At 46.7% G+C, this 26,982-nt stretch overlaps 1 protein-coding gene and 1 non-coding gene across 2 annotated transcripts in view; both read right to left on the bottom strand.

Moving 5' to 3' along the window:
• Positions 1-102, bottom strand: LOC119470457. The gene has a single exon (XR_005199367.1). It is a non-coding gene; the product is annotated as a U6 spliceosomal RNA (small nuclear RNA).
• Positions 1-25,501, bottom strand: part of SNRNP200 (small nuclear ribonucleoprotein U5 subunit 200) — a 31,652-nt gene extending 6,151 nt beyond the window's left edge. Inside the window, exons 1-35 of the mRNA XM_017524131.2 lie at positions 25,344-25,501; positions 24,668-24,831; positions 22,188-22,359; positions 20,544-20,736; positions 20,020-20,075; positions 17,999-18,097; positions 17,479-17,631; positions 17,270-17,369; positions 16,951-17,087; positions 16,308-16,391; positions 16,034-16,207; positions 15,618-15,755; positions 15,218-15,373; positions 14,154-14,324; positions 12,417-12,610; positions 12,121-12,244; positions 10,892-11,041; positions 10,540-10,650; positions 9,821-9,952; positions 9,465-9,653; positions 8,936-9,133; positions 8,369-8,521; positions 8,177-8,257; positions 7,773-7,856; positions 6,980-7,086; positions 6,534-6,652; positions 6,051-6,205; positions 5,734-5,923; positions 5,350-5,523; positions 3,889-4,049; positions 3,085-3,312; positions 2,547-2,738; positions 2,267-2,445; positions 1,933-2,084; positions 590-698 (exon numbers count right to left, since the gene is read on the bottom strand). Coding sequence (XP_017379620.1) covers positions 590-698; positions 1,933-2,084; positions 2,267-2,445; positions 2,547-2,738; positions 3,085-3,312; positions 3,889-4,049; positions 5,350-5,523; positions 5,734-5,923; positions 6,051-6,205; positions 6,534-6,652; positions 6,980-7,086; positions 7,773-7,856; positions 8,177-8,257; positions 8,369-8,521; positions 8,936-9,133; positions 9,465-9,653; positions 9,821-9,952; positions 10,540-10,650; positions 10,892-11,041; positions 12,121-12,244; positions 12,417-12,610; positions 14,154-14,324; positions 15,218-15,373; positions 15,618-15,755; positions 16,034-16,207; positions 16,308-16,391; positions 16,951-17,087; positions 17,270-17,369; positions 17,479-17,631; positions 17,999-18,097; positions 20,020-20,075; positions 20,544-20,736; positions 22,188-22,359; positions 24,668-24,831; positions 25,344-25,388 — 5,024 coding nt within the window. The 5' untranslated portion in view covers positions 25,389-25,501. The remainder of the gene's footprint in view (positions 1-589; positions 699-1,932; positions 2,085-2,266; positions 2,446-2,546; positions 2,739-3,084; positions 3,313-3,888; positions 4,050-5,349; positions 5,524-5,733; positions 5,924-6,050; positions 6,206-6,533; positions 6,653-6,979; positions 7,087-7,772; positions 7,857-8,176; positions 8,258-8,368; positions 8,522-8,935; positions 9,134-9,464; positions 9,654-9,820; positions 9,953-10,539; positions 10,651-10,891; positions 11,042-12,120; positions 12,245-12,416; positions 12,611-14,153; positions 14,325-15,217; positions 15,374-15,617; positions 15,756-16,033; positions 16,208-16,307; positions 16,392-16,950; positions 17,088-17,269; positions 17,370-17,478; positions 17,632-17,998; positions 18,098-20,019; positions 20,076-20,543; positions 20,737-22,187; positions 22,360-24,667; positions 24,832-25,343) is intronic.
• Positions 25,502-26,982: the final 1,481 nt, after the last annotated feature.

Here is a 26,982-nt window from a genome sequence, read left to right as displayed (position 1 = left end):
TATGGAACGCTTCACGAATTTGCGTGTCATCCTTGCGCAGGGGCCATGCTAATCTTCTCTGTATCGTTCCAATTTTAGTATATGTGCTGCCGAAGTGAGCACTAATTTTTGTATTTTTAGCAGAAACGGGGGTTTCACCATGATGGCCAGGCTGGTCTCGAACTCCTGACCTCAAGTGATCCACCCGCCTCGGCCTCAGCCAAAGTGTTGGGATTACAGGTGTGAGCCACCGCACCTAGCACTCTTCTAGCTTCTTACCTGTCACTATATAGGTTTATGACCTCAACCAAGTCACTTTTCTTGCTTATCTACAGGATGTTTGAGGTTAATGACATAATGTCAAACATTACTCCTGACTCTAACTTCCTACCTCTCCAAACTGCTGAATATGGAAGCACAATGACTATAAAGCAAAAATGAACCTAGGTACTGAGATGTAAAACTCTCAAACACTTGGATCTGGTGAAAACTCAGCTGTTAACTTCCCTAACACCTTTTCTTCATCCTAGCTTACTCTCTGTGTATCTGCAGATTCACATTCATTTTAGGAAGGAGGTCTGTGCTAACACAGAGCACCAGCTGTACTCACGCGTGGATCTTGCCATTGTAGTACTGGGTGTCCATGATGATTACCAGGTGGGCAGCCACATTCATGCCCCAGCAGAGACTCCGAGAAGCCACCACCACCTGGATAGCCCCTGAGCAGCAGAGGGGAGAGGAAGGCTGAAGGCAGGGCTCCCTGGGTGAAGCAGGCTCACTGCCTCATGGGCAGGCCATAGCTTTCCCTGTGCTATGTTTCAGAACTCATAGTAAGGCTGGCTAGGAACAAGGTCTAACATGATTGAGAGCTAACATATTGCTATGAGGTAGCCCACACTGCTGGTGCCTTGCTCTGGGACTATCCGGAAAAAAACAAAGGTTATCACGGAACAGAACCCAAAGCCCTGGAACACCAAGGCATAACTACTGCTGATGGAATGTGCCTCTGACCGGAAGGTGCTAACATTCATGAACAGGCTGGCTCAGCCATGCCACAAAACGGAGATCACTCTAAGCACGCCTCAAACAGGGACATTCAAGGGCCAAAGAGTGACAGGAAGTGATCCTGGCAGGCGGATCTCCAATGAGGCTCCACCAAGCAGTGTTAAAAGGTAAATCTTTGCATAAAATGCCACAGGTCAACAAGGGACAGTGGTCAGCAAGAGTGCACCCAAGGGAGAATCAGAGCTCTCCTGTGTGCTAATCTCTAAAGTCTAACGACCTTGGTGAGATGGTTTTTGGATCTCTGTCCCCACCAAATCTTGTCAAACTGTAGTCCCCAGTGTTGAAGGAGGGGCCTCGTGGGAGATGACTGGCTTATGGGGGCAGAGTTCTCATGAATGGTTCAGCACCACCTGCCCTTGGTACTGTCCAGTGAGTGAGTTCTCACAAGAGCTGGTTGTTCAAAAGTATATAGCACCTCTCCAACTCTCTCTTGGTTCCACTCCTGCCTTGTAAGACACCTGCTTCCCCTTTGCCTTCCCTGAAGCAGATGCCACCATGCTTCATATACAACCTGCAGAACTGCAAGCCAATTAAACCTCTTTATAAATGACCCAGTCTCAGGTATTTCTTTATAGCAGTGCAAAAATGGACTAATACACTTGGGGAGTCTGGGATCCATGGAGAATCAGGTCTAGTGGCCAAAGGTCCTGGACTCTAGAAAACCAGGTTCTGAAATAGCACAACCTGATGTGTCTGCCTGTTTTCTCACCTGGCAAGTAGGGACAGTGTTTGTGCCACCTGCTTCATGAGATTCTTGGGAGAATCAAATGAGTCAATAGCTAAGAGTCCTAAATAATAAGCTGAAAATGACTAGTATGCTGTAGAGAAATACTGCCACCGCACCCCTCAAGTTTAACCCTTGCCATGCTCTCCCGTGGCCTGACTTACCTGAGCTGAAGAGCTGCTCCACCAAGCGTCGCTCCATGGGGCTAAGCCCCTCATGCAGGTAGCCCACCCCGTTTAGCAGCGTTTCCTTGAGCGTGGTGTCACTCAGCTTCTCCAGGTATGGAATCAGATCCTTCTCAGTGCAGTGCAAGAACCTGTGTGGCACGAGCACTGGCTCAGCTCACAGTTGCCCAATTCCTGGCAGACACCTTGCTAGCTGTGCAGACCGTGGCCCCAAGCCACATGGGCTAACCCCACCCTCATAAAAAGGACACTCTTCGAGTGGGCCAGCCTCACTTAACCTAACCCCAAATCCCAGAAGCTAGGCCCTGCCCACCTCTGCCGTTGGATATCTGCCGCACATGTGGTAAGGATGTCAATGGCAGTGAGGCGGGTCTGCTTGCGAGACGGTACAAAGACAATAACAGGCTTCTTGGGTGAGTGCTTGGTGATAGCATGGTACACGGGCTTGGCCATGGAGAGCAGGCGGGTTTGTGTATGGCTGATGTTGAAGCCCTGGAAACCAGGGAGAAGAAAAGACACCAAGGTTATCAGATCCTGGGTCACTCAGGATCTTTGTAAGCCCCCCACAGAGGGATGAGAAGAGCGGGTCTTACCTGGATGTGCAGCTCCAAGGGGACGGGACGCACATTGGGGTGGAAGTTGAAGGTGGAGGTGGCACTGCAGCCCAGCCAGTGGGCCACATCCTTGGCATTGGAGAGCGAAGAGCTGAGTGCCACAATGCGAATAGGCCGCTCAATCTGGGAGGAGATGTAGCGCATTCGGGAGCAGATCACTTCTAAGACAGGCTGGAAAGAGGGAGGGAAGGTCACTGCAGGCTGAGGCTCCCATTCTCTACCTGGAGGTCCCCTCTGTGAACAGCCTAACAGCCTCAAAATGATCTCATTCTTCCCTCTAGCTAGGAGCCCTCCTATCATTGCTTCTAGCTCCTCCACAGCAGCCAACCTCCACTAAACAATACTGTTTTCCTAAAGTACTACCAAAATGTTCACATTGTCCTTTTGGAACAGGGCGGCAGGCAGAATCCTCTGGGGGAGAAGTCCTGAACCTCTGTCCTCAGACCCAAACATTAAGGCTCAGTGCCAAGATCACTTAGTCCCAGCCCGTCATCTGTGCTGCAAGGTCACACCATACCCCATTCTCGCCCCCGATAAGGTGGACCTCATCCACCACGAAGAGGTTGATGTTCTGCACGTTCTTCCGCTGCTTCCACCGCCGGGAAAGTATGTCCCACTTCTCAGGGGTGCTGATGATGATGTTGCCTTTGCCCAGCAGCTTCAGGTCTGTGCTGGTCTCTCCTGTCAGGAGCACGACCTTCTTGTTGAGCCTGTCCTGGAACTTCTCATACCAGTCCATGTATACCTGGCAGGCAGAGGAGTGAGGCAGAACAACATCAGGTCATGCCAGGCCTCTTTCACTTACGTGAGGAAAACCTGAGATGCCAAACAGAGAGACCTGTTGACCTGCAAATCTCAAGCTACATTCTAATCCCACAGAAGCCTTTATGTGATGGGGCAGCTTTTTTTTTCTTGAGACGAAGTCTCGCTCTTGTCACCCAGGCTGGAGTGCAGTGGTATAATCTTGGCTCACTGTAACCTCCACTTCCTGGGTTCAAGTGATTCTCCTGCCTCAGCCTCCTGAGGAGGTGCGATTATAGGCACCCACCACCATGCCTGGCTACTTTTTGTATTTTTAGTAGGGATGAGGTTTTACCATTTTGGCCAGGCTGGTCTCAAACTCCTGACCTCAGGCAATCCACCTGCCTTGGCCTCCCAAAGTGCTGGGATAACAGGCATGAGCCACCACACCCGGCTGGGGTGGCTTTAATACACAAACTGGGAAATGACCCTGCAAATTTCAGGGCTTAGAAAGCCTTTACATAGAATCACAGATAAAATGCTTCTGGGTAAATTCACATGACACAGCGCTACATCGCACCTGCTCTGCCAGGGCCTCCATGGGGGTGATGTACACACAGCGCCCCTCCGAGCTCTGCAGCAGCATCCGCAGGATAGCAAACTCTGCACAAATGGTCTTCCCGCTGCCCGTGGGGGCCCCCACAAACACGTTGTCATCACTGTTGTACACAGTGTTAAACACTGGAAACCAACAGAAAGAAGCAGTGTGAGTGTCAAGAGGGAAGAAGAGACGGACTGGAACATGGACCACTTGTCAAAACAAAAAACAGCATAAGAAATGAAGTCAGTGAACTGTGGAGTGTAGACAGAGAAGCAAACTGCATCTGAGCCTCTAACTCCAGGCCGGCCTGCTGTATCCCCCTCACCTGCTCCCACTTAGGTAAAGGGGAAGAGGCCAAGATCAAGGGCCCAGGCCCCCTGGAGACACATGGGATGACAACAAAAGCAAAGCAAAAGAAGCCACATATCCTTCTTTGCTTCTCAGGGACTAGGATGCGGGACAGAAAGGAATTGGGTCCCTTTCTCTGCCCCTTCGATACTCTCCTGCATTTCCTAGAAATAACCTAATATAGAAAGTAAGAGCCTTAGCCCTGTCATCAAGACTGGATTAAAATCCAAGTTCTACTATTTATCAGTTGATTCAACTGGGGCACCCTCTATGCCTCAGTTCCTTACCTATAAAATGGAACACTAGCCAGGTGCAGTGGCTCATGCCTGTAATCCCAGCACTGTGGGAGGCTGAGGCGGGTGGATCACTGGAGGTCAGGAATTTGAGACCAGCCTGGCCAACATGGTGAAACCCTGTCTCTACTAAAAAATTAGCTGGGCGTGGCAGTAGGCACCTACAATCCCAGCTGCTTAGGAGGCTGAGGCAGGAGAATCTCTTGAACCCAGGAGGTGGAGGTTGCAGTGAGCCAAGACCATGCCACTGCACTCTGGCCTGGGCAAGAGGGAGACGCCATCTCACAAAAAAAAAAAAAAAAAAAAAAAAAAAAAAAAAAAAAAAAAAAAAAGGAACACTAATGGCAGTCTCTCAAATAATGACTCCCCTTAGGCTTGGTGGGGGGAATAAAAGAGAAAACACTGGTGATGTACTCAGCTAAAAACTGAGAACACAATAGCTGCTGCTCTGTGAATGTTCCTGTTATTTATCATGATGCGAGGGAGGAGGCCTCAGTGCCACCCCATGGCTCCAGTTCAATACTTGAGCGCCAGGGGCAGGCCTCTAAGCCTCCTGGGACCGAGAAATGACCATGCCATGTAAGGCCTTGCTCTACTGCCCCTCCACAGTGACACATGCAGAGCAGCATGGCAACCAAGGGCTTCTGACAAAGGAAAAAGTCCTGGTGGGCCCCAGTGGTCACAGAGTTGCTCCCAGGCCTACCAAGTCCCTGAGGATCCCCACTCCCCTGTGTGCCACAGAACACATCTGTCTTCCAATGACTTCAAAAGCCTCCAGAGGAGGGATGGAAACACTCACCCTGAGTCTGGATGGGATTGAAGAAAGGAAATTTATCTTGGTAAAGACTCTCAAAGGCACTGTTTCTCAGAGCAGACACAGGCAAGGGCTGCAGGTCCAAAAGTTCAGTCGGAGGTGGGTACTTCTCTGGCAGGATCAGGTGCCGGAAAGAGACAGGCAGCTGCGTCTCACAAGCTGCCAGAAAAGAAACAGGAAGGATGTAAGCACTGTTCTCTTTACCTAACTGGCCTCTAGATCCCCTCCATGAACACTGGCAACCTAGGCAGTGTATGTATCACTCTGTCCCCAGCAAAGGCAAGCCCAGAAGACCGGGAAAAGTGCAAGACATTCTTCCACTGTTCTTGGAGGGACTGTTTGTGGGGACTCTGGAGAGGAGACACTCACAGAGCCAGCGGTCAGATACCACTCGGATGAAGTACTGAGGGGGCAGCGGTTCAAACACAGGCACGAAGAACGTGATGAGGTGCTCGTCCTGGGCATACTTGGCTTTGAGGAGAAAATACTCATGGTGCAGAATCACCTCGCTGTCCACATCCTCCACCAGAATCCAGAAAGCCTCTGATGATCCATGCACCTGCCAACGGGAGCACAGGTAAAAGGAATGTGAGCCAACATAGGCCGTGTACCTCCGATCCAGCTCCTCTGCCACCAACATAGGCTTGGTGCCTCCAATCCAGCTCCTCTGCCTTGCAAAGCCTCACCTTTTCATCCCACTGGAAGTCTGGCGTGATGGTCAGCTCTACCTTCAGGGTGGAGCGTGTGATTGGCTGCAGGTGCACTGACAACTCCAACTTGGGAAATAAATGGACATATTTGTGGATGGTCTTCCCCATTTTCGGCATGCGGATAAGCTCCCCTACGGGGAAATAAGAGTACTGATGCTGCAGCCCAGCCTGCCTACTATACTGCACCCTGGGCCTGAGGGACACTGTGGGAAAGGGATAGAGTCTTCCCTTTACTGTCAGTGGAGCCCAGGATTCCAAGTCCCCAGACCAAGGGCCAGCCTGTACTTCAGTGGAACTTGAGAACTGAACACAGGATACTAATGCAGAAGGCCTAGGAACTCAAAGACTACAAACTGAACATAGGATACTAATGCAGAAGGCCTAGGAACTGGAAGACTACATGGGCCGACTGGGAAAGACCCCAGGCAGTGAGGACAAGGGCGAGAGCTTCCCACACACCGATCTCATTATGATTCAGGTCATATAGACGCTCGAAGGGGAAATTCTTCTTCTCAATCTTCTTCACTACTTCCTCAGGGAGTTTCCGGAACTGGCGCAGAGGACACATGGACTGCCACCTATCCAGGAAAGAGGCAAAGCTGTTGGTCCCTTCTGCAGGGACACAACAAACTACCCACATCATGGCTTCCAATAGTTTAGCAGTGACCACACAAGACACAGTCATTAAAGGTGGACGTTGACACTGTGCCAGCCCTGGCCTCCACCTTTCTCATTCTCCCCAGCCCTACCACAGAGGGCCCTACTTCTTCTCAATGTGTACCCAGCTTCAGGTCATATTTCACATGTCAGGTCTGGAAATCAGCCTCACCCTGAGGCTTTCCCATCACACCTTTGGGTTGGAGACCCACTCATGGTGACCAACATCCAGCTCACTGGGCCCTTACATGCGTTTGTCGATCATCTTGCAGAGGTTCAGGGTTTTGTCTGTAAGCTGTGCCCAACCTCGGTTCAGGACAATTTCAAAAATTGCTCGCATTAATCGGCCAGCCGACTAGGGAAAGAAACAGTATTCCCACTGTTAAGTCTCGACTATCCCCAGGCCTCATGAGCCACTCTACTCATGGTTTCATTACCTCCAGCTCTGATGCAACGACCCACCCCAACTCAAAGGCAAATCCCCCGTCTTTACACCTTTCTCCTTTCTATATAGTAGATGCTTGCCAAATGGGGAACAATTAGAAAAGTGCTGCTCAAGGTCACTGCACAACATTTTAACCTAACATTCACTGCATGATTTTAGAGCTTTTGACTCATTTAGCATTTAGAGTTCTAGGAAGAGTTAAGGGTACCAGTGACCTGTTCTTAGAGGTAAAGATGAAGAGCAGCTAATAAAACCCTGTGCCATTTCTGGATTTATTTATGAGTTCTGCAGCCGCAATGGGAAATCACTTCTCTGTTAGGAAGCAGATACTGTGTCCTGTGGCTCTTCCTGTCTCTCTGAGGGCTGTGGAGCCTCAAAACATTCCCTCTTAAGGCCTTACCTTTCTCATGTGCTCAAGATGCGTACTACAGAGTGGCTGTACCATACATGCACCAACCAACCAACTACCAAGAGCAGAACTAAGCACTCCTCCCATCTCACTAGGGTCAGGCCTCCTTTCCCTAGGATGCATACAGCACACAGGGATTGAACTGTTCAGGCCCCTTCTCACAGCTCCCATACAACTCTGCCCTCACCTGTGTGACATACACCATGTCGGCCATCAGCGCAAAGCCCTCCAATTTCAGCTGCGAGATGAAGGCTTGCAGAAGAACATTGATCTGGAAAGAAGCAAAATCAGCCAGCAGGAGACCAATCGCTGAACAGTCCAAGAAAGGGAATTACATTTCTGCTCTGAGCATTCATGCCAGGTGAGATCTTCTACAGCTCTTGACTTACCAATACTAAATAATTGTTACTTAATTATAAATATGACAATTATAATAATTGTCATATAAAAAGAACATGTAAGAAAGCTGCAAAAACTAGGAGAACTGAGGAGGGTACCACACCTGAACTCAAATTTGAGGTTCATCTTTTAGAAGATTATGAAAACTACATAATCTTCATCCTGATCAAAGCAAAGAGAGGAGGTGCTCACCTTTGCGCTGGGTTCCTCGATGCTCTCCTTTACAGGGATAGGCACCCTCTCTAGCAACTTCTGCAGCTCTAGCTTCTCCTCCTGCCACAAGGAGGAAAATGTCAAGGGAAAGCCCAGTGGCCAAGAAGGGAAACCATTCAGTGACTTGGTGAGCACCAGCTCCCCGCCCCACCGCATGCTGCATAGGCTCACCTCTCTCACAGTGATGTTTTTGAACTCAGAGGACAATGAGAAGACTCTGAAAAGCTCAATCTCACTGAGGGTGGGCTTCAGCAGCTGGTTGTAGGTCTGCACTGTATCATTGGTGATGTAGTAGTGGCTGGCTATACGGCCCAGTTCTGTCACCTGGAGAGAAGGTAGACTCAATCCAGTCCTGACTATTAATGAGCTCCAACCACTAACTGTGGACCATAAGTTATTGTTCTATAGGTTTTTGTGCGTTTTTTTTGTAAAGTATGTAACTCAATGTCCTATAGGTTATTTACCTTACAGGACAATTAGATGAATTCACAGCAGTACAAATGCCAGGCCCAGGCACATGAAAAAAAATGGCACAATAAGCTGACCCATAGTGTCTACACAGACAAGACAGCTAAATTATCCACCCCAGGTTATGGGGAAAGCTACCCATTTTTCCACTGTTCTAGGCAACAGGTGATTAGATAGGCAGTACTCACACCAAGAGAGCAATCTGAAAAATTTTCTCCTGGGTTGACTTTTGCTGAGACCTTTGCCTCAAAACCCTCACCCACCACATACCTGGAAGTTGCCTGTCTTTTTGTCGTACTTGACCAGATTGTTCTTGTCCAGCATCAGAGCAGCTGTGTGAACCAAATCTAGTCGGCGCTGGTCTAGCAGGGGATCTCCCTTGAGGTCGTCATGAGAGATGCCATAGAGGGTTGGGGATCGCAGCATTCGGATATACAGGTAGGCATAGCCCAGCCAGTTCACTGCATCCTACAAGACACAGCTCACGGTTCTTAGCATGGAGAAACTCTTGATGTCCAAATGAAAAGCTTCCATTAATTGCTTAGAAATTAATTCCCAACTCCAAGGATGCATATTATATCGTATTCTGAATGGTTTTAACATTTCATTACTAAAAAGATCTAAGCGTCTTCTAAGATGTTAGTAATAAGGGAAACTATCTGCCAGACCCAAGATGCGGGTGCAAGGATGGAGGGCCTTGGACGCTGCTGGCCCATAGCACAATAGGGACCGACCCACTCCTGGTGCCTTGGTGTCTGCGGGGAAGGCACAAAGTGCCTTGGGCAGAGCCCTCCCCTACCTTGGCATTCTGGACATTCCCCAGCACAATTTCTGCGTTGAGCATGTCAGGAAGCTTTGAAACCATCTGGCTTTCAATAGGAAGTTGTTGATTGAGGAGGGACAGGTAGTACTGTAGCTCCCCATGAGATGTGATGAGTATGCCTTCGCCCTTGGTGTCATACTGGGGTCGTCCAGCACGTCCCAGCATCTAGATCAGAGACAGCAAACCAAGAATGCTATGGCAAGAGAATATCTGATTTTGATCCAGGGAGCTATATTATAGAACTAGGCCTCTGATCTGCCAGCTTTCCAGCATCCCTGCATTTCAGGCAAGGATACTGATCCCCACTGAGAATCAACTCAAAGGCTCTATACCTGCAGAATGTCCAGTGCTCCCAGTTCTGTCCAACGCCCCTTCTCTGGACTGTACACCTGGGTGCCTTTGATGATGACTGTATGTGCGGGGAGATTCACACCCCAAGCTAGAGTTGCTGTGGAAACTAAAACCTACAGAGGCAAAACAAGGTAATGAGGAAAACAGATGTCACCACTAGGGCGTTAATATCCCTGACTTCTCTAGGCAGTTGGCCTCAGAGCTTCTATCAGGACTAGCTGGGGGAGAGCAGGGGCCCCAGTACTTGTTAACGTGCCACCAGAATAAAGAGGAAAGGCTTTCTTGGGTGCCTAATCTACTCAGGAATGAACATTTCAAGGTTCCAGAGGCACAAGGGCAGACCTGTATTAAACAACCTTAAAGTTTCTAGAAAAGGTAAAACAGGCTATCTGGAAAGAGGGAACGACAAGGCCATGCATGCCCCCATGAGGCACTGTTTAAAGCTATCTGAAGTCACCAAAGTGCTTGCTTTACTGTGCTCCTCAGACTGTCCTAAACTCACTCATCTTCTCTCACGCAGGTGTGAAGAGCTGGGAGAGTGGTATAAGGTTCTATTTATTGTATCCACAACCCTCTGACCAGGGCTAGCTGGGCCAGACACAATAAAGTACCAGAAACAAACATGGCACAACCTTTTACATTGCCGGTCTTCTGAAGTTATGTCTCACCTGCTCATCCAAAAGATCTGCCACCCGCTCACCTGAATATGTTTATCAGCAAAAAGATCCTCCACAAGTGTTCGGTCAACCCTGGTCATGCCTGCGTGATGAATAGCAAAGCCATAAGGCAGAAGATCCTTCAGCTCTAGGTTCTGTGGAAGAAAGAACAGGGGATGAGGTGAGCCTTCCTGTAGGACTTACCAAGGACCAAGGAAATCTCCTGTGAGACCCTGCCCCTTAACTAATCCACATAACCACATCCAGACAATCAACCTTGACCCATGGCAAACAACAGCATCATAGTGCAGTCCTAGATGGACACAGCTGCCTGTGGGGCCTCTGATGGACACAACTGCCGGTAGGAATGAAGAAACCCAGCCAGCCCCTCCTCACCTTGCACTGCTCAGCTTCTGTTCGCAGGACTTCAGTGGAGGCTGAGCCCTCCCTCAGAAACAGACCCAGAGTGTCCTTCTCTAGGCACATGTCCCGGATGGCCCTGGCCGTCTTTCCAGTCTCCTTCCGGGAGTGGACAAATACCAGCACCTGAGGAGAAGCCACAGTTGACCATGGTCACGAGATACTCACAGCCCCAGGGCATCTGTGGCAGTAAGCAGAGGTTGCACCATCACCACCAGAAGCCAAGGTCCTAGAGAGGAGCAAGGGCAGGAATGTATGCAGGCTCAGGGGAAGCCTAAACAGGGCTGAAAAGACTCTAAGGGAATGCACCCACCAAATTCACAGTCCTGGAGCTGAGAAATTAAACTAACTCCAACACCTTATCTTGAACAGCAAGTTTAAACAAACTATGCAAATTCAGGCCTCTCAATTCAGAATTTATGTTTAAGCACCTAAGCTCTGAACTTATAAGTCAAAGATGAATGAAAATGTGTCTTCAAAATAACAGCTAAAATATTATATTATTTATAAAAGGACTTAGGAAATAAGTCTTACAATTTACAACTAATTCTTGGAATTACTTCCAAGAAAAGATCTGTCTTTTCATATAAATTCATGTGCTTCTTTTCATCGGACAAAAAGAAATACAAAACCAGTCACTTTTCCTTATTTTTTGTCTCAGTTAACATTGCTCGACTCAACTTTCAATTTGAAAATTCTATCACACTGTCTAGTAAAATGCCCTCTTCACTAGTTTTTTGTTTTCCTCTTACTTTTATTGTCTTGCATTTTTAGTGTAAACTACCCCAAGTCTTTTATGTAAGGACCCTGGAAAACGTGAACAGACAGAACGATTATCTGGGACTGGGGGTTGCTTGTGGAGGTTGTGGGGGTATGAATTCTCAATCCAACCTCTCTAATAGCTGTGGGACTCTTCAGGTTATCTATTTCATCTGCACTGAGTTTTGGTAGTTAACTGGTAGTTGTTGGAGAACTGGTCCATTTCTTCTGAATTTTTAAAGTAATTAGCATAAAATTACTTATAGTATTCCCCTATTATCCTTTCAATGGCTATAGGTTCTATAGTAATATCTCATTTCATAACTGATATTGGTGATTTATGTTGTGTCTCCTCTCTTTTAATTTCTGTCAATCTTGCCAAATTATTGGTAAATCAAACATTCAAAAGAATAGAATTCAAGAGTAACAACAAACCACGGGCAAACCTGATTTTTTCCGGCATGTTCCATGATTTTCTCATAGACTATTTCATTCATGATCTGGAAACGCTTGATAGCTTTTTTCTCTGTGATGCCGACATACGTCTGTTCCAGAGGCACTGGACGGAAGCTAGAAGTTCAACAGTTAGACAAATGAGGCTTCTGATAGAAAATACTGAGGGAATAAACAGTCCTTTTCATTGCCCCAAAAGCAACATTTCTCCTTTTTGATTCCCCTTGGAAAAGGGGAAGGAGAGTAGGATGGTCACCTTGGCAGAACTTCTCCCAGTCTTTTCTTATACCTGTTGTCAAAGTAGAAGAGACCCTTGGCAGGGTCAACACGTAGAAAGGTGGCCACATCTTCATAGTTGGGTAGGGTGGCGCTGAGACCAATGAGTCTGACATCCTCTTGGGTCATCTCAATGTTTCGGATGGCCCTGGCCACCAAAGCTTCTAAGACAGGACCTCTGTCATCGTGGAGAAGATGGATCTCATCCTACGGAATTGGAGGACACCAATTATCTCTTGCACTGGAGGTACATCACCCATTTTCCTGGAATTGTCCCATACTGTAGGCATATAACCTAATATGCCTAAGAAAAAAGACAAGGGATCCCAAGCCAGAAATACCCAAAGGATGGAGACAATATTTACCATGAAATACTCTAGAAAGTAACAGACTCTGACCATGAGTTGCTTTGGTAGAGTTCAGTGAAATACTTTATAACAAGAAATTCTAAAACTCAGGTAAATGAGTTTATTCTTCTACTTTAAGATAAACTCCTTCATGAAAAAGGATATAAATATGATTTAATCAAATCAGAAGCTTCACCTCTGGCAGTTATAGTTCCCAAGAACAAAAGCTATCATGCATCAAATGATGAGTTCACATAGTCTAAAGCAGTGCTTCTCAAATTTTATTAAGTATACCAAAGCCAGGGGATGTTGTTAAAATGCAGACTATACTCAGCAGGTGTGGGGTAAGGCCACAAATCCTGCATTTCTAACCAGCTCCTATTCCATGCTACTGCTGCTACAACCATGAATCAGGCTTCAAGTAGCAAAGCTCTAAAGTAGGGGCCAGCAAACGTTTTTTTTTTAAGCCAGATAGTTCTGTCTCAAAAGAAAAAAAAGCTGGGCACTGTAGCTCACGCCTGTAATCTCAGCACTTAGGGAGGCTGAGATAGGTGGCAACTGAGGCCAGGAGTTTGAGACCAGCCTGACCAACATGGCAAAACCCCATCTCTACTAAAAATACAAAAAATGAGCTGGGCATGGTGGCGGGCGCCTGCAATCCCAGCTACTCAGGAGGCCAAGACAGGAGAATCACTTGAACCCGGGAGGCAGAGGCTGCAATAAGCCAAGATCGCACCATCGCACTCCAGCCAGGGCAACAAGAGCGAAACTCCGTCTGAAAAAAAAAGTCAGATATTCAATATTTCAGGCTTTAGGCCATGCAGCCCCTATTGCAAATATTCAGTTCTGCTAATGCAATACAAAAACAGCTGTAAACAATACATAAACAAATGGGTATACTTATGTTCCAACAGAACAAAACCAGTAGCCACAGACTGTCGACCCCTATTCCAGAACACTAAAAATCAACATGTGAAGCTCCTTTCTTGCTTTCCCAGACAACTTAAATTACACTCAGACTTAGTCACTAATCTCCAGAAGCTTCTGTGTATATGAAATACAATATCCTGATTCATCACTCATTCCTTCAGAGAATAGATTCTTTTATTTATAAAGCCCTTCATTATGTTGGATATGATGGTTTTTTGTCTATCTGTTTATGTTTGTTTCAAAATATTTCAGACACTGCTTCTCGGCCTTTTGGCTAAGATCAAGTGTAGTAAAATATTTCAGACATAAAAAAATGTATAAAGAATAACATGGCAAACACAATCTGACAACAGCTATCATTACAAAGCCTAGTGCCTATAGAAAAGGCACCAAAGAAAGATTTCACGTAAAAACCCAGCAAACCCTCCTTGACTACAACTGGCTTCTATGTTCTATGAGTGCTCCTGACTCACCAGAATGATGAGGCGCACCAGCTGGGTGTAGGTGCGCTCACCACCCTTGCGAGTAATGATGTCCCACTTCTCGGGGGTGCAGACGATTATCTGAGTGGCGCTGATCTCTTCCTTGCACAGCTGGTGGTCTCCTGTCAGTTCAGCAACAGTGATGCCGTAAGTGGCCAGGCGCTACGGAAGGAAAACTACATCAGGAGGAGTGTTTGAAGGGGCCTGGACATCACGCTTTCTGTTTGGGCAGTTGGAGTGTAGGACATTGGGAGCAGGTATCAACCCATTAGGTGAACGAATACGAGGCAAATCAGAACTTATAAGCCTATCTTCCTCAAACAAATCCAAATTTAACTCAGGCAAATAAAGCGGACAAAAGATCTCTGAGGGCCAGGCACGGTTGCTCACACCTGTAATATCAGCACTTTCAGAGGCCAACGCAGGCAGATTGCCTGAGCCCAGGAGTTCTAGACCATCCTGGGCAACATGGTGAAATCTTGTCTCTACATAAATATATAAAAATTAGCCAATGTGCTAGTACATGTTTATAATCCCAGCTACTAGGTAGGCTAAAGTGAGAGGACCACTTGAGCCTGGGAGGTAAAGGCTGCAGTGAGCCACAGTTGCGCCACTGCACTCCAGCCTGGGCAACAGTGAGACCCTGTCTTAAAAAGAAAAAAAAAAATATCTCTGGGAACTCTGTACACAAGAGAAAGAAATGGAAGCGTGTAGATAACAAGACCTGGAATAACACCACTAGGTCTATTATCATCCACATCCATGAAATGTTTCATAAATACTTCGATAATACAAGTACCAACTATAGAAAATTGCCATGGAGAGGATGAAAGAAAGACACTAAGAGATGGCTCAGAACATTCTTACTTCAGAATCTCTGTACCTGGGTTAAGTTCCACCTTGGGAATGGGGAGAGAAAAATTAAAAAAAAAAAAAACAATCCCAGAAGGCATTCCAGAGATTCCCTAATAGAAGCAGCAGTGAGGTCCAGGCCTGTTCACAACACTTTGATACCTGTGCCCAGTATCCTCTAGAGGAAAGTTCTACTCTCTTACCTTTCCAAAGCTGCCCACCATCTCCTGCACCAAGGAGCGCATGGGGGCAATGTAGATAATCTTGAAGTCATCCACATTGATGGTGCCGTCCATGTTTATGTGTTTCCCGATTTCTCGAAGCATGCACATCAGGGCCACATTGGTCTTCCCGGCACCCTACGGAAGAAGTCAGGGATGAGAACGCCTGTTCACCTGGTTATTCTCACTGCTGTAACATCCATGAGCTTATTTCCCAAGCAGAGAATAGAGCTTGTCCTGGGTACTTTATCCTACCATTTAACCTCTCTTCCATCAAAGGATAGAGAATTAGGGGGTGGGGGTGGAGATTAAAAAAACAATCTTGCTACAGAAACTCCAAACCATATTCTACAAGAAAAAAAGCAGGCGGGGTGACGCTTACAGTAGGAGCACACAGCAGCAGATTCTCATCTGTCTCAAGGGCAGCACGGTAGAGTTTACTCTGGATCCGATTCAGTGTTTTGAAACCCTCAAACCCAGCCTGGGCATACTTTGGCAGTTTTTCCACTGGAAGCAGTTGCTAAAAGGAAAGAAGTGCCATTGATATCATGTTGGCAGCATCCTTGAGCAGATGTTTTTGTGGGATTGCCAGGATTTTGTTCCCTGGCAATCTCTTTGCATAACTCTCCATTAAAGGTCAGTCCAGATATCAATATTGTCCCCCAGGCTCAAAATCAGAATGGAAAATTCTGTTGCAACTTTCAGTCTTGAAATAAACTATATACGAGACAAGGCTACATTCTGGTCAATGGTTGAAATCCAAACCAGGAGGTGAACTGAGGAAAGCAATTCACTTACTTCTTCTGAGCCAAAGGGCTTGGGCTTCAGAGCAGGCACATGCACCTCTTCATAGCCCTTACGCTGGCGACGGAAGGATCCATCAGGAAGCTGACAGCGTTTATTGGCCATAAAGTGGCTCCCTTGGGTAAAAACCAGGTCCTCCAAGTCCAAAACCTGTCGTGGAGCCAGTGCCTGGTAATGTGAAAGACAAAAATGCAAAGGAGGTGAGCAAGCTGAGCAAGCGAGTTTTCCATCCATCAAGGTCTGGAAAATAAATCGCCCTGGATCCTACCTCTCCGCCCTGGTCAAGATCCATGGTTTCCAGATCTGTGTCCATTCTAGACTGTCGCACTCGCTCTCTCCGCGACCTTTCCTCCTGTAGTGGAGAAAGATAAAAATCACAGAAACAATTCATCAATATCATAGATTCTTGTCCTTTTCTGACCCTGCTTAGCTATACTTGAGTCACAGGTGCTGACTAGTAAGTCGCCAAACAGAAACACAACACTTTACCTGGGGACCACCAGAATGATCAAAGCAAACAAACACATTTAAAGGGACAATACGCAGTACAGGGATGCCAGAAATAGACATTCTATAATTAAGTACTGAGGGCTACCCCTGAGGGGTAGAAATGTGGGTTCTAGTAAGCAAGCACATGTATTCTGTTACTCTATATTAGTAAACACCAAGTATTTACAGTGTAAATAAACAATAAAGGTCCCCATGGTGCTGGTGAAAGCAGCAGGTCACTGGTCTCACCACCAAACCAATGTGGATGTGCTGATTCTAACCTGTATGTACTGATAAACCCTAAATAATTTAGAAAAATTACTTTTTCAACTTCCACTTTTCATATGAATTTAGCTTCATGCTGCAATCTTCTAGCCACTGTTAGCTCAGAAATCAGACAGATAAACCAACCCAATCCTTACTCGGATCAGATCCTCCTTCTCTGTTTCGTGAAGCTGGTAGAGGAACTTCGATAGCTCTGGGTCAGCTTCCATCTTTCCCATGATCCTTTCCTTTTCAGCTTCACTTTGTGCACTGGCCAGCAATGTACAGTATAAAACTATCCACAACAAAAGGAAGAAAGGAATAGTGAGGAGGAAGAAACGCAAAAATCAACCTTCGTCCTTAGGGTAGAAAGAAGAAAAATAAAACAAGCCAAAAGCTGTGAAAACAACAGAATCTCTATCTCACATATGCACACATATGTACCTACTCTGCAGGAAGAGCCCACCATATACTCACTCATCATCCTGTGCTGCCGCAACACTTTAATGAAATCAAAGGTGTTGAAACCAAGCAGCAGTACCAGCTGGTTCTCACACTCCCGATCGTCACTGGCCGTCTGCAGAGAAGGTAACACCACCATTAAGACAAAGCCATCTGCCACTTCATACGCTGTCCCCATGTGCTAAGACATACTAAACATACAACTATTGTTATCTTGGCCATACCTTCAAAATCTCCAGTACTTCATCTGCCTTCTTCTGCGACACGATGGCGTCATCATAGAAACGACTGAGCTGCCGCTGTAGCCAAAATGCATCAATATCCCGAGGGTGCAAATCCTTCTTCTTGGAACTCATCAGTTCACCTGAGGCCACGAGCTATATAAGTAAGCAGGCATTTAGCTCACTAGGTCTCTGCCAGCCTCAATCACTTTCCCACCACCCTGCATCCAAGTTCTACTTGCCATCCTACAAGCCCACCTTCTTATGAGGACTTTCCAGAGGGAAACACTCTGGAATATTGAGTTCAGAAGCACACCAGACCAAGATTTTATCAACATACATCTTTGGGAAGGAAGAAAACCAACTGAAATCTTAAGAAACTCTAGACATTAAAGGTTTATGACACGTCACTCTAGCAAAAGGTGACTCAATAAATGTAATAGGACCTAAGCATGAAGCAGAAGTACTAACACTCAGAAGTAACCTGGCCTTGCAGCAATGAGAAGGAGTAAACTGAACTTACATTAGCCGAGAGGGTGCAGCGTACAACAGCCTCGTCCCCTTCCATGTCATCATCAGATGCCTCCTCTCGAACCTCCCCGTACACATCTTCATCACCTTCCTGTGGAAATGGCCCCAACTCAACCATGATCTGGAGCTGATTCTGCATCACCACAGAATTTCTCCTTCAAGCCACCCTAAATTAGCTCGATAGTTAGAGAAATGGCTTTGGGGTGAAACCAAGAGCCTACTGGAACCAAAGTCAGCCTTATTCCAGTGGACATGCAATAGAATGGCTCCTTGGCACAGACTTATTAGATGCATCTACTTTCTATTTCTTACCTTAGGCTGCTACAATGGCAATCAACTGGATCATTGCCTCTCTCTGATACACACACAATCAACACTCAAAACCAGCAAATAGCTAACAAGAGAGAAGACCTATACAGAGGCATGCCTGGGAAAGCAGATGGTGACTAGGAATGAAGAGACCACACTTAGCCCACTCACCAGTCTATTCACTCATACATTGCACAGTAGGCATATTTGGCACAGTGTCACAGTCAAAGCAGGTACGCCAATAATGAGCACTGTTACATGAATGAACTGTTAAATGCAAAGCTGTTCGGTGCTACTTAAAATCATCAAATCCTATTAACTATACTGTAGGAAGAGGCCTAGCAATCACCTAATGAAATTGCCTCATTTTATAGAAGGAGAAACTGAGGCAAGATGACCTGCCCAGATACAGGACTAAAATTCAGAAGTCTTGGCTCCTAGTCCAGTGCTTTCCTCTGACTCTCCCCGTGCGACCCCTTCTTCCAGCCCTGGTATATAGTCCAGGCTTCATTTTCTCTTTCAGGAGCCAAATCTACTGAGAACTCTAAGGCACTCCATAATTTTTTCAAAGCACCCCTCTTATTCCTATTTAGTTATATTCAAGAAATTCTATTAGATGGTAAGTATTAGGCCGGGCGCGGTGGCTCACGCCTGTAATCCCAGCACTGTGGGAGGCCGAGGCGGGTGGATCACGAGGTCAAGAGATCGAGACCATCCTGGTCAACATGGTGAAACCCCGTCTCTACTAAAAATACAAAAAATTAGCTGGGCGTGGTGGCGCGTGCCTGTAATCCCAGCGACTCAGGAGATTTGCCTGAACCCGGGAGGCGGAGGTTGCAGTGAGCCGAGATCGTGCCATTGCACTCCAGCCTGGGTAACAAGAGCGAAACTCCGTCTCAAAAAAAAATAAATAAATAAATAGATGGTAAGTATTAGCCCCAGTGACTTAAACAACCATGTATGGGCTGGGCGTGGTGGCTCACACCGGTAATCCCAGCACTTTGGGAGGCTGAGGCAGGTGGATCATGAGGTCAGGAGTTCGAGACCAGCCTGGCCAAAACAGTGAAACCACATCTCTACTAAAAATACAAAAATTAGCCAGGCATGGTGGTGGGCACCTGTAATCCCAGCTACTTGGGATGTTGAGGTAGGAGAATTGCTTGAACCCAGGAGGTGGAGATTGCAGTGAGCAGAGTCATGCCATTGCACTCCAGCCCAGGCGACGGTGCAAGACTCCATTTCAAAATAAATAAATAAATAAATAAACAAAACACCATGTATGAACTATGTCCATGCTCTAGGGCAAATGTGCAATCTTTTGAAACAGTGGGACACAGTACTGAAAAATAGGAAATTATGGCAATAAGGTTAAAATGCAGTACAATAAGAGCAGATACATTCTCAATGAAAGTATTCACTGTACTTTATCTTTTGTCTTTCTTTTTGCTGATCCACTTGGTATATTTTAAATAATTACATTACTTTATATTTGTTAGTTTCAATTTGCTATAGAAAAGTTAAACAATAACGACATTTTTTTTTTTTTAAGCAAAAGAACATATAATGCCTAAGTCTGAAACCCATACGACATGATGAAATTTATCTGGTTTAGACTAGGGAGCTTGTTTACACTAGAAGGGGTCCCTTTACCTTAAACAACTTCAAAAACAAGAACAGACTGGGTCCATTTGCTTTATCACTCACCTCCTCATCTGACTCAAACTGCACATTCACACCGTATGTCTCATCAATGTTGTCATCTGAAACAATGAAGGATTAGAAAAAGAGGGAAGTGAATGGCTAGTAAAACAAGGGACTCTGGAGCCAGTGTCCTCCCCAGCTATCTCTCCTCAAGAAAGATCTAAGGGCTAAGGATACACACAAACACTCAGATGATCAACATGAGAGAGCCACCTATGCTGCCACTGCCAAGAACTTCTCCAACCTGCCAGCCTTGGAGTCAGCCCAGCCCTGCTTGCTCAACCACTTGAGCCCCCAAGGCTCTGCCCACATTTTCTCCCTTATTCTACATAATAAAGGATCTCAGAATAAGAACAGCTGCTGGAATCTAGGGATTCTGGTGTCCATCAATTTTAACTCCTCAAAAAAACCAAAACTGATTATGAGAACTCACTGACACTACTGTTTTTAAATGAATAATGCTAGAAGATGCATGTTTAGGGGTCAACAACCAGTTAACATAATCAGGACATAAAGAGCTTACTTACCCATATTTTGGATTTCCTTGTCTCCACCATAGTCTGTGATCTTTTTGCCCAAGTTCACTAGCACATGGTATCTGGTATCGTCTGTTTGACCCAGCAGCAGGTCAATCTCCTTTCGTCTTTCCTTGTCCCGAAGCTTTTCATTCTTTAGAACAGCTAGAACTTCATCAGCTGCCCCACAAAGGATATCACGTGGCTGGTGGCAAGAAACAACCAACAAATATTGAGCACAGGCAGAACATCACCAACCAGGTTTATGTGGCAGCAGGATGCGAAGAGGCACACCTCTTCAAAACCTGCCTCATAATAGGCTCCAACCTTTTTCATTAATGCTGATTTAAAATGCCACAAGTAAAGGAAGACTCGTCTGTTTTTTTAAAAAGATTAGCTAGATGGCCTCAAGAAACAGGGCACAGCTTCCAAAATAGCTTGCCACGTTTCCAAGTGGCAGTCACTTGGCAGACCTGCTCTAGCCTGCCACACTTTTATAAATCTTTGTCCTCACTTCTTCTGGCACCCCCCCACCAGAGCTTTTCTGACTCATAATGGTCCCCCGTCTAATCACACACACATGTGTAATGGTTAGGAACACAGATTCTAGAGATAAACTACCTGGATCATATCTTGGCTCTGCCAAATACTACTTCTGTGACTTGGGAAAATTACTTAACTATTCTTGCCTCACATCTCGCTTCTGTAAAATAGAAAATGGATGTTAATAGCACCTATTCATGGAGTTATGTGAGGGGGAAAAAAGAAGACATGTGCTGTTTCACACAAATTGAGTGCTCAGTAAATATAAGCCACTTCTGTAAACCAGCACAGCCCACATGGGGATCCAGAGACAAGGTTCATCTGGTGTCTCCCAGCTGTGACCCTCTCCCTTTCTAACACATGGTCCCACCCTCTGGCCACCTCACTCTGAGAATATAGAAATAAAGCAAACTCAGTTTTTTCTGTACTCTCACAACAATTAACACAGAAGGCTTCTGTGACGATTCCTCTCCACCAGCAACCAATCCAAAAATAATGCAGTGGACACAAGCTGGGTGCCCTCAAATTCAATTCAGTTCTGACACTAACTACCTAGAAAGCTTCAGATCCCACATGTTGAGGACTCAGTCCCACAAGCCTGCCTCCCACTTTATGATGCCAATTACAAGCACAGGTTGTTTGACGTGTGCTTCTCACTGAACAGCTATAAATTGAGGTTTCCCTGACTCCCTTTTTGGGTTCAACTAATTTGCTAGAACAGATCAGGAAAACACTTATTTTTACTATAAGGCATATTACAAAGGATGCCTACCAACGGACAACGGGTAGAAGAGGTGCACAGGGCAGGCATATAGGAAGGGGTGTGGTCTGCCAGGCCCTCTCGGGTACACCACCCTCCAGAAACCTCCACGTGCGCAGCTGTCCACGAACTCTCTACACCTAGTCCTTTTGGGGTTTTTATGGGCTTCATTACGTAGGCAGATTGATTCAATGACCAGCCTCCATTCTGAAGCTACCTAAGGGATGTCAGCCATCAGTCAACTCATCAGCATACAAAAGACATTACCACTTCAAAGATTCCAAGGATTTTAGAAGCTGTATGTCAGGAAATGAAATAAAGAATGAATATATATTTCACAGTATCACACTCACCTGGTCCCCAAGAGCAGCCTGGATGAAGCTGAGTAGCACCTCATAGGTCTCCCGAGTCTCCTTAGTTTTGGGCTTATAGATGATGCCCACCATCTCATCAATGCCCTCCGACAGCAGAGTATAACCCTTCATCTTGTTGATGTCATGCCGGTCCTCATCACGCTTTCTTCGTCTAATGGACATGTAATGTGATGTTGAATGGCAGAACTTTTCCTCCCCAAGGCAAGACTGGATCAAACCCACCCTCCTCAGCTTCATGGCAAGAAGCTAGCAACTGAAAATAGGTACCCTAGCCTCAGCAAATGATTTCTGTTTGGCCTTAATCACTTGTAGGAGTATTTCTTTTTCTTTTTCTTTTTTTTTTTTAAGATGGAGTCTCACTCTTCTTGCCCAGGCTGGAGTATAGTGGCAAAATCTCAGCTCACTGCAACCTCCACCTCCCAGTTTCAAGCGATTCTCCTGCCTCAGCCTCCCAAGTAGGTAGCTGGAATTACAGGCGCTCACCACCATGCCCAACTAATTTTTGTACTTTTAGTAGATACAGGGTTTCGCCATGTTGGCTAGCCTGGTCTCAAACTCCTGACCTCAGGTGATCCGGCCTGCCTCAGTCTCCCAAAGTGCTGGGATTACAGGTGTGAACCACCGTGCCCAGCCAGGAGTATTTCTTTATGGGACACAGTGACAGAAAGAAAAATTCCCTATCACCTTCTCACTAGATGCACTAAACATTATAATGAGATATGCATCTCATTTTAAAAATAACAACCCTTCGGCCAGGTGCAGTGGCTCATGCCTGTAATCCTAGCAATTTGGGAGGCCAAAGTGGGTGGATCACCTGAGGTCAGGAGTTCAAGACCAGCCTGGCCAACATGGCAAAACCCCATCTCTACTAAAAATACAAAAATTAGCTGGCACAGCGGCAAGCACCTGTAATCCCAGCTACTCAGGAGGCTGAGGCAGGAGAATCGCTTGAACCCAGGAGGCGGAGGTTGTGGTGAAAGGAGATCATGCCAATACACTCCAGCCTGGGTGATAGAGTGAGATTCCCTCTCAAAAGAAAAACCAACCAAACAAAAACAACCTTCATACTGTGTATGAGAATATTATATAATAGGATTTTGACTCGTTTTTCACCTCTCAGACACATTTTCCTTTACTAGCTAGAGAAACAAGCTCCAAAAGAATCTACCGTCATTGACTGTCAACAAATTACAACAAAACTGGAAAAGATGATATAGCACAAAGTGGAGATAATGTATTAACTCATTTCAAACATAACTACTTTAATCAAACTAGGCCTAGGAATTTTGGAAACTTCATCATAGAAAAGGGAGGAAAACACCAAGATATTCAGGGTCAAAAGATAATGGTGAGGTAAAGGTAAGTTTTGAAATATATCCCCAAGAAATCTTTTTTTTTTAATTTAATTTTTTTTTTGAGACAGAGTTTTCGCTCTTGTTGCCCAGGCTGGAGTGCAGTGGCTGGATCTTGGCTCACTGCAACCTCTGCCTCCTGGGTTCAAGTGATTCTCCTGCCTCAGCTTCCCGTGTAGCTGGGATTACAGGGGCACACCAACACACCCGGCTTTGTATTTTTAGTGGAGTCGAGGTTTCTCCATGTTGGTCAGGCTGGTCTCAAACTCCTGACCTCAGATTATCTACCTGCCTCGGCCTCCCAAAGTGCTGGGATTACAGGCACCATGCCTGGCAAGAAATCTTTTTTTTTTTTTCTTTAACTCTTGTTGCCCAAGCTGGAGTGCAATGGCGCCATCTCAGCTCACGGCAACCTCCACCTCCTGGGTTCCAGTGACTCTCCTGCCTCAGCCTCCCAAGTAGATGGGATCACAGGCATGCACTAACACACCCAGCTAATTTTGTATTGTTAGTAGAGATGGGGTTTCTCCATGTTGCTCAGGCTGGTCTCGAACTTCTGACCTCAGGTGATCCTCCCACCTCGGCCTCCCAAAGTGCTAGGATTACAGTCGTGAGCCATCATGCCTGGCCCAGAAATCCTTTTTTTTTTTTAAAAGAAAGTAAAAAGGGGGGGGGAAAAAAGCAAAATAAGAAAAACCTGTCTTTCATACTATGGATGTTTAAATTAGTTTATAACAAAATAAGTAGGAAGTAGACAAGAGTAAAGGGAAAAAGCAGGGGCAGGAAGTTAGTAATGGAAAAGAAAAGAAAAAGAACTACTGAGACATAGGAATAGCAAGGGTCTTGAAAATACGCTGAAGAAAACTAAGATCTGTCTATGGACCAGAAACACACATGGAAGAAAAAGGTACCAATAAGTTATTTCCCACTTTAAGGGCATTTGTTAAGGCCAAATAATCTTTAAACTACCTGTTCTGCTTTTACCTTTACTAAATTGTTTTAATGCCACTGATCTTACATCAAGCATTTCAGCAAAAATGCTGCTTGAATGCTAAAGGGAAGGGACTGCGGATCTAAAGGAAAAAATAGTATATCCTTGGCACTCACTTGGCTCTTCTTTCCTCCTGCATCTGCGGTTTGGTCCGTTGAGCCTTGTCTCCCATACGGGTGCCCTCCAGCTTCCCAACCAGGGACAGCACCTCTCCTGTGGGTTCATCCCGGCGGGTCCGGTCAATGAGAGAGCGATCAGCTTGGAGCACAAGATTCGAGTTCTGAAAAGATCAAAACATTACTGAAGCTTTGACATGAGCAGGGCCAATTCCTATTATCACAGTTACCCCAACTGATGGAAGACTCGTAACTAGCCACTTATAATCACTAATAGTAATAAAAAGATATTTTCCTTAAGAGTTGCATGGTATAACGCTGTGCAGAGGCATGGCGCAGAGTAAGTCTTACGGTCCGTCGAATCAGTCGAACAATTCTTGTTCCTAACAGTGCCCATCATAACCCGCATCTGGGAAAAGGGGTGAGTGGGTTGGGAGTGACGTGTGGAAGGCTTAGCGTTGAAGGGACTCGAGAAACCCCTCCTGGAGAGATCTTAGTACTCCCCAGACCCCGATAGATTATTCACGACATCACATAAGCCCACCTTCGCCCCGATTCCATTTCTCCTCCGTTTTCGTGGCTCTCCTGTAGGCCTTCAGACTGAAACTCCCTTTTTCAGCCTCCCCCTCCCCTTTGGACACCCAAGCCCGGAACCCTCCCCCGAGCCCAAACTCACAGCCTTGTACTCGTACTGCAGACTACGGGCGGTTACATCCGCCATGGCCGCGGCTACTCAGAGGCTTCAGAGCTGCACGACTCCCCACCGCAAGCTGCAGACGGCCGCAAAACCACACTCCCGTCGCGCCGGAAGGACGCCAGACAAACGCACTGGGGACGGAAAGAAACGGGCTCCCTTCCGCTTCCGGGTTGCGCCCCGGAAGTGCGAGGTGGGTCCCTGAGGTGTGTGCGCGGCCTCCTCGCAGCCCTCTTAGCGGAATGTGTGGGGCTGGCGCACCTGGGTTCCCGGATCCTTAGACCCCCCGCTCTCTGGTTCCGGCCGCCCGCTGGCATAAGGCCCCAGGGCCCGTGCTGTCCTCGACCTCAGGCTCCAGCCCCCGGCACCTCTCACATCCATAACAAAATGTACGGCTGCTTAACCCCTGCCCTGTCCCAAGCCCTTTTCTTCCGGTTCCTTCCTCTGGCAACAGCCCCATGAGGTAGGCAGGAAGAAGGGCTGAGGAGCCCCATTTCCGTTTGAGGTAACTAAAGCACCAAGCGAGCAAGGTGACGCGCGCCTGTGTGTGTCTGTGTTTGTGTGTTTTAATGATTGGCGGCTTGCTTTGGGTTTCTTCTGTGTTGAGCAATTGAAAAAGAAAGCTACTGTCCCCTGCCAATCCCACCTGTACCTGTGCCCCCAAGACCTCGTTCTCACCCAGCTGAACGAACAGGGCCGGGTCCCCCATTCGCTCCCAGCTCTCGGTAACATTCCATGGCAGGGCCCTCTTTACCGCCCAGGGAAACCGGTGAAGGCACCGCCCTCCTGGCAAGGCCAAATCCTTGGTGACAATGACTTAATCTCTTCCCCAGCTACAAAGCCCTCCCTATCCCACACTCCCCACCACTTCTCGCCAGTAGAATGGCACCTTACGGCTGAAAGTGGCCTCCCTCCTCACTTAGAGCATGTTTTCTTTCTTTTTTTTTTTTTTGAGACGGAGTTTCGCTCTTGTTGCCCAGGCTGGAGTGCAATGGCGCAATCTCGGCTCACCGCAACCTCCGTCTCCTGGGTTCAGGCAATTCTCCTGCCTCAGCTTCCTGAGTAGCTGGGATTATAGGCACACGCCACCATGCCCAGCTGAATTTTTGTATTTTTAGTAGAGAGGGGGTTTCACCATGTTGACCAGGATGGTCTCGATCTCTTGACCTTGTGATCCACCCACCTCCGCCTCCCAAAGTGCTGGGATTACAGGCTTGAGCCACCGCGCCCGGCCACATGTTTTCTTTTGAAAAGATGAATGAACAGGAGGATGGGTATTAAGCCAAAGGAATTCATTCTCAATAGCAGTCTCCTAGGCCAGATTTGTTCTGTGGTGGTATTGTGTTTGGCTCACTGTTGGCTCCTTCTTTAAAAAATGGGATCATTCATGCAAAATCTGGCTCCCCCCCATCAGTTGCGAAACTACAAAATCAGTCACATGACACCCACACTCCTGTATGGCTTGCCTGGTGCTGATCAGAGAATAGACATGTCCTTCCCACTGCTCCTATTTTCTCACGCCTGCCCATCTCACTCTTTATTTTTCACTTGCCCAGCCCCTGCAGGCATGGAGTTTGCTGCTTTGGCGGGTGTCTTTATACACACACACACACACACCCCT

The sequence above is a fragment of the Cebus imitator genome, unplaced genomic scaffold, assembly GCF_001604975.1.
Source record: "Cebus imitator isolate Cc_AM_T3 unplaced genomic scaffold, Cebus_imitator-1.0 Scaffold31, whole genome shotgun sequence".
Lineage (NCBI taxonomy): Eukaryota > Metazoa > Chordata > Mammalia > Primates > Cebidae > Cebus > Cebus imitator.
This window is presented reverse-complemented; position numbering and strand designations above follow the sequence as displayed.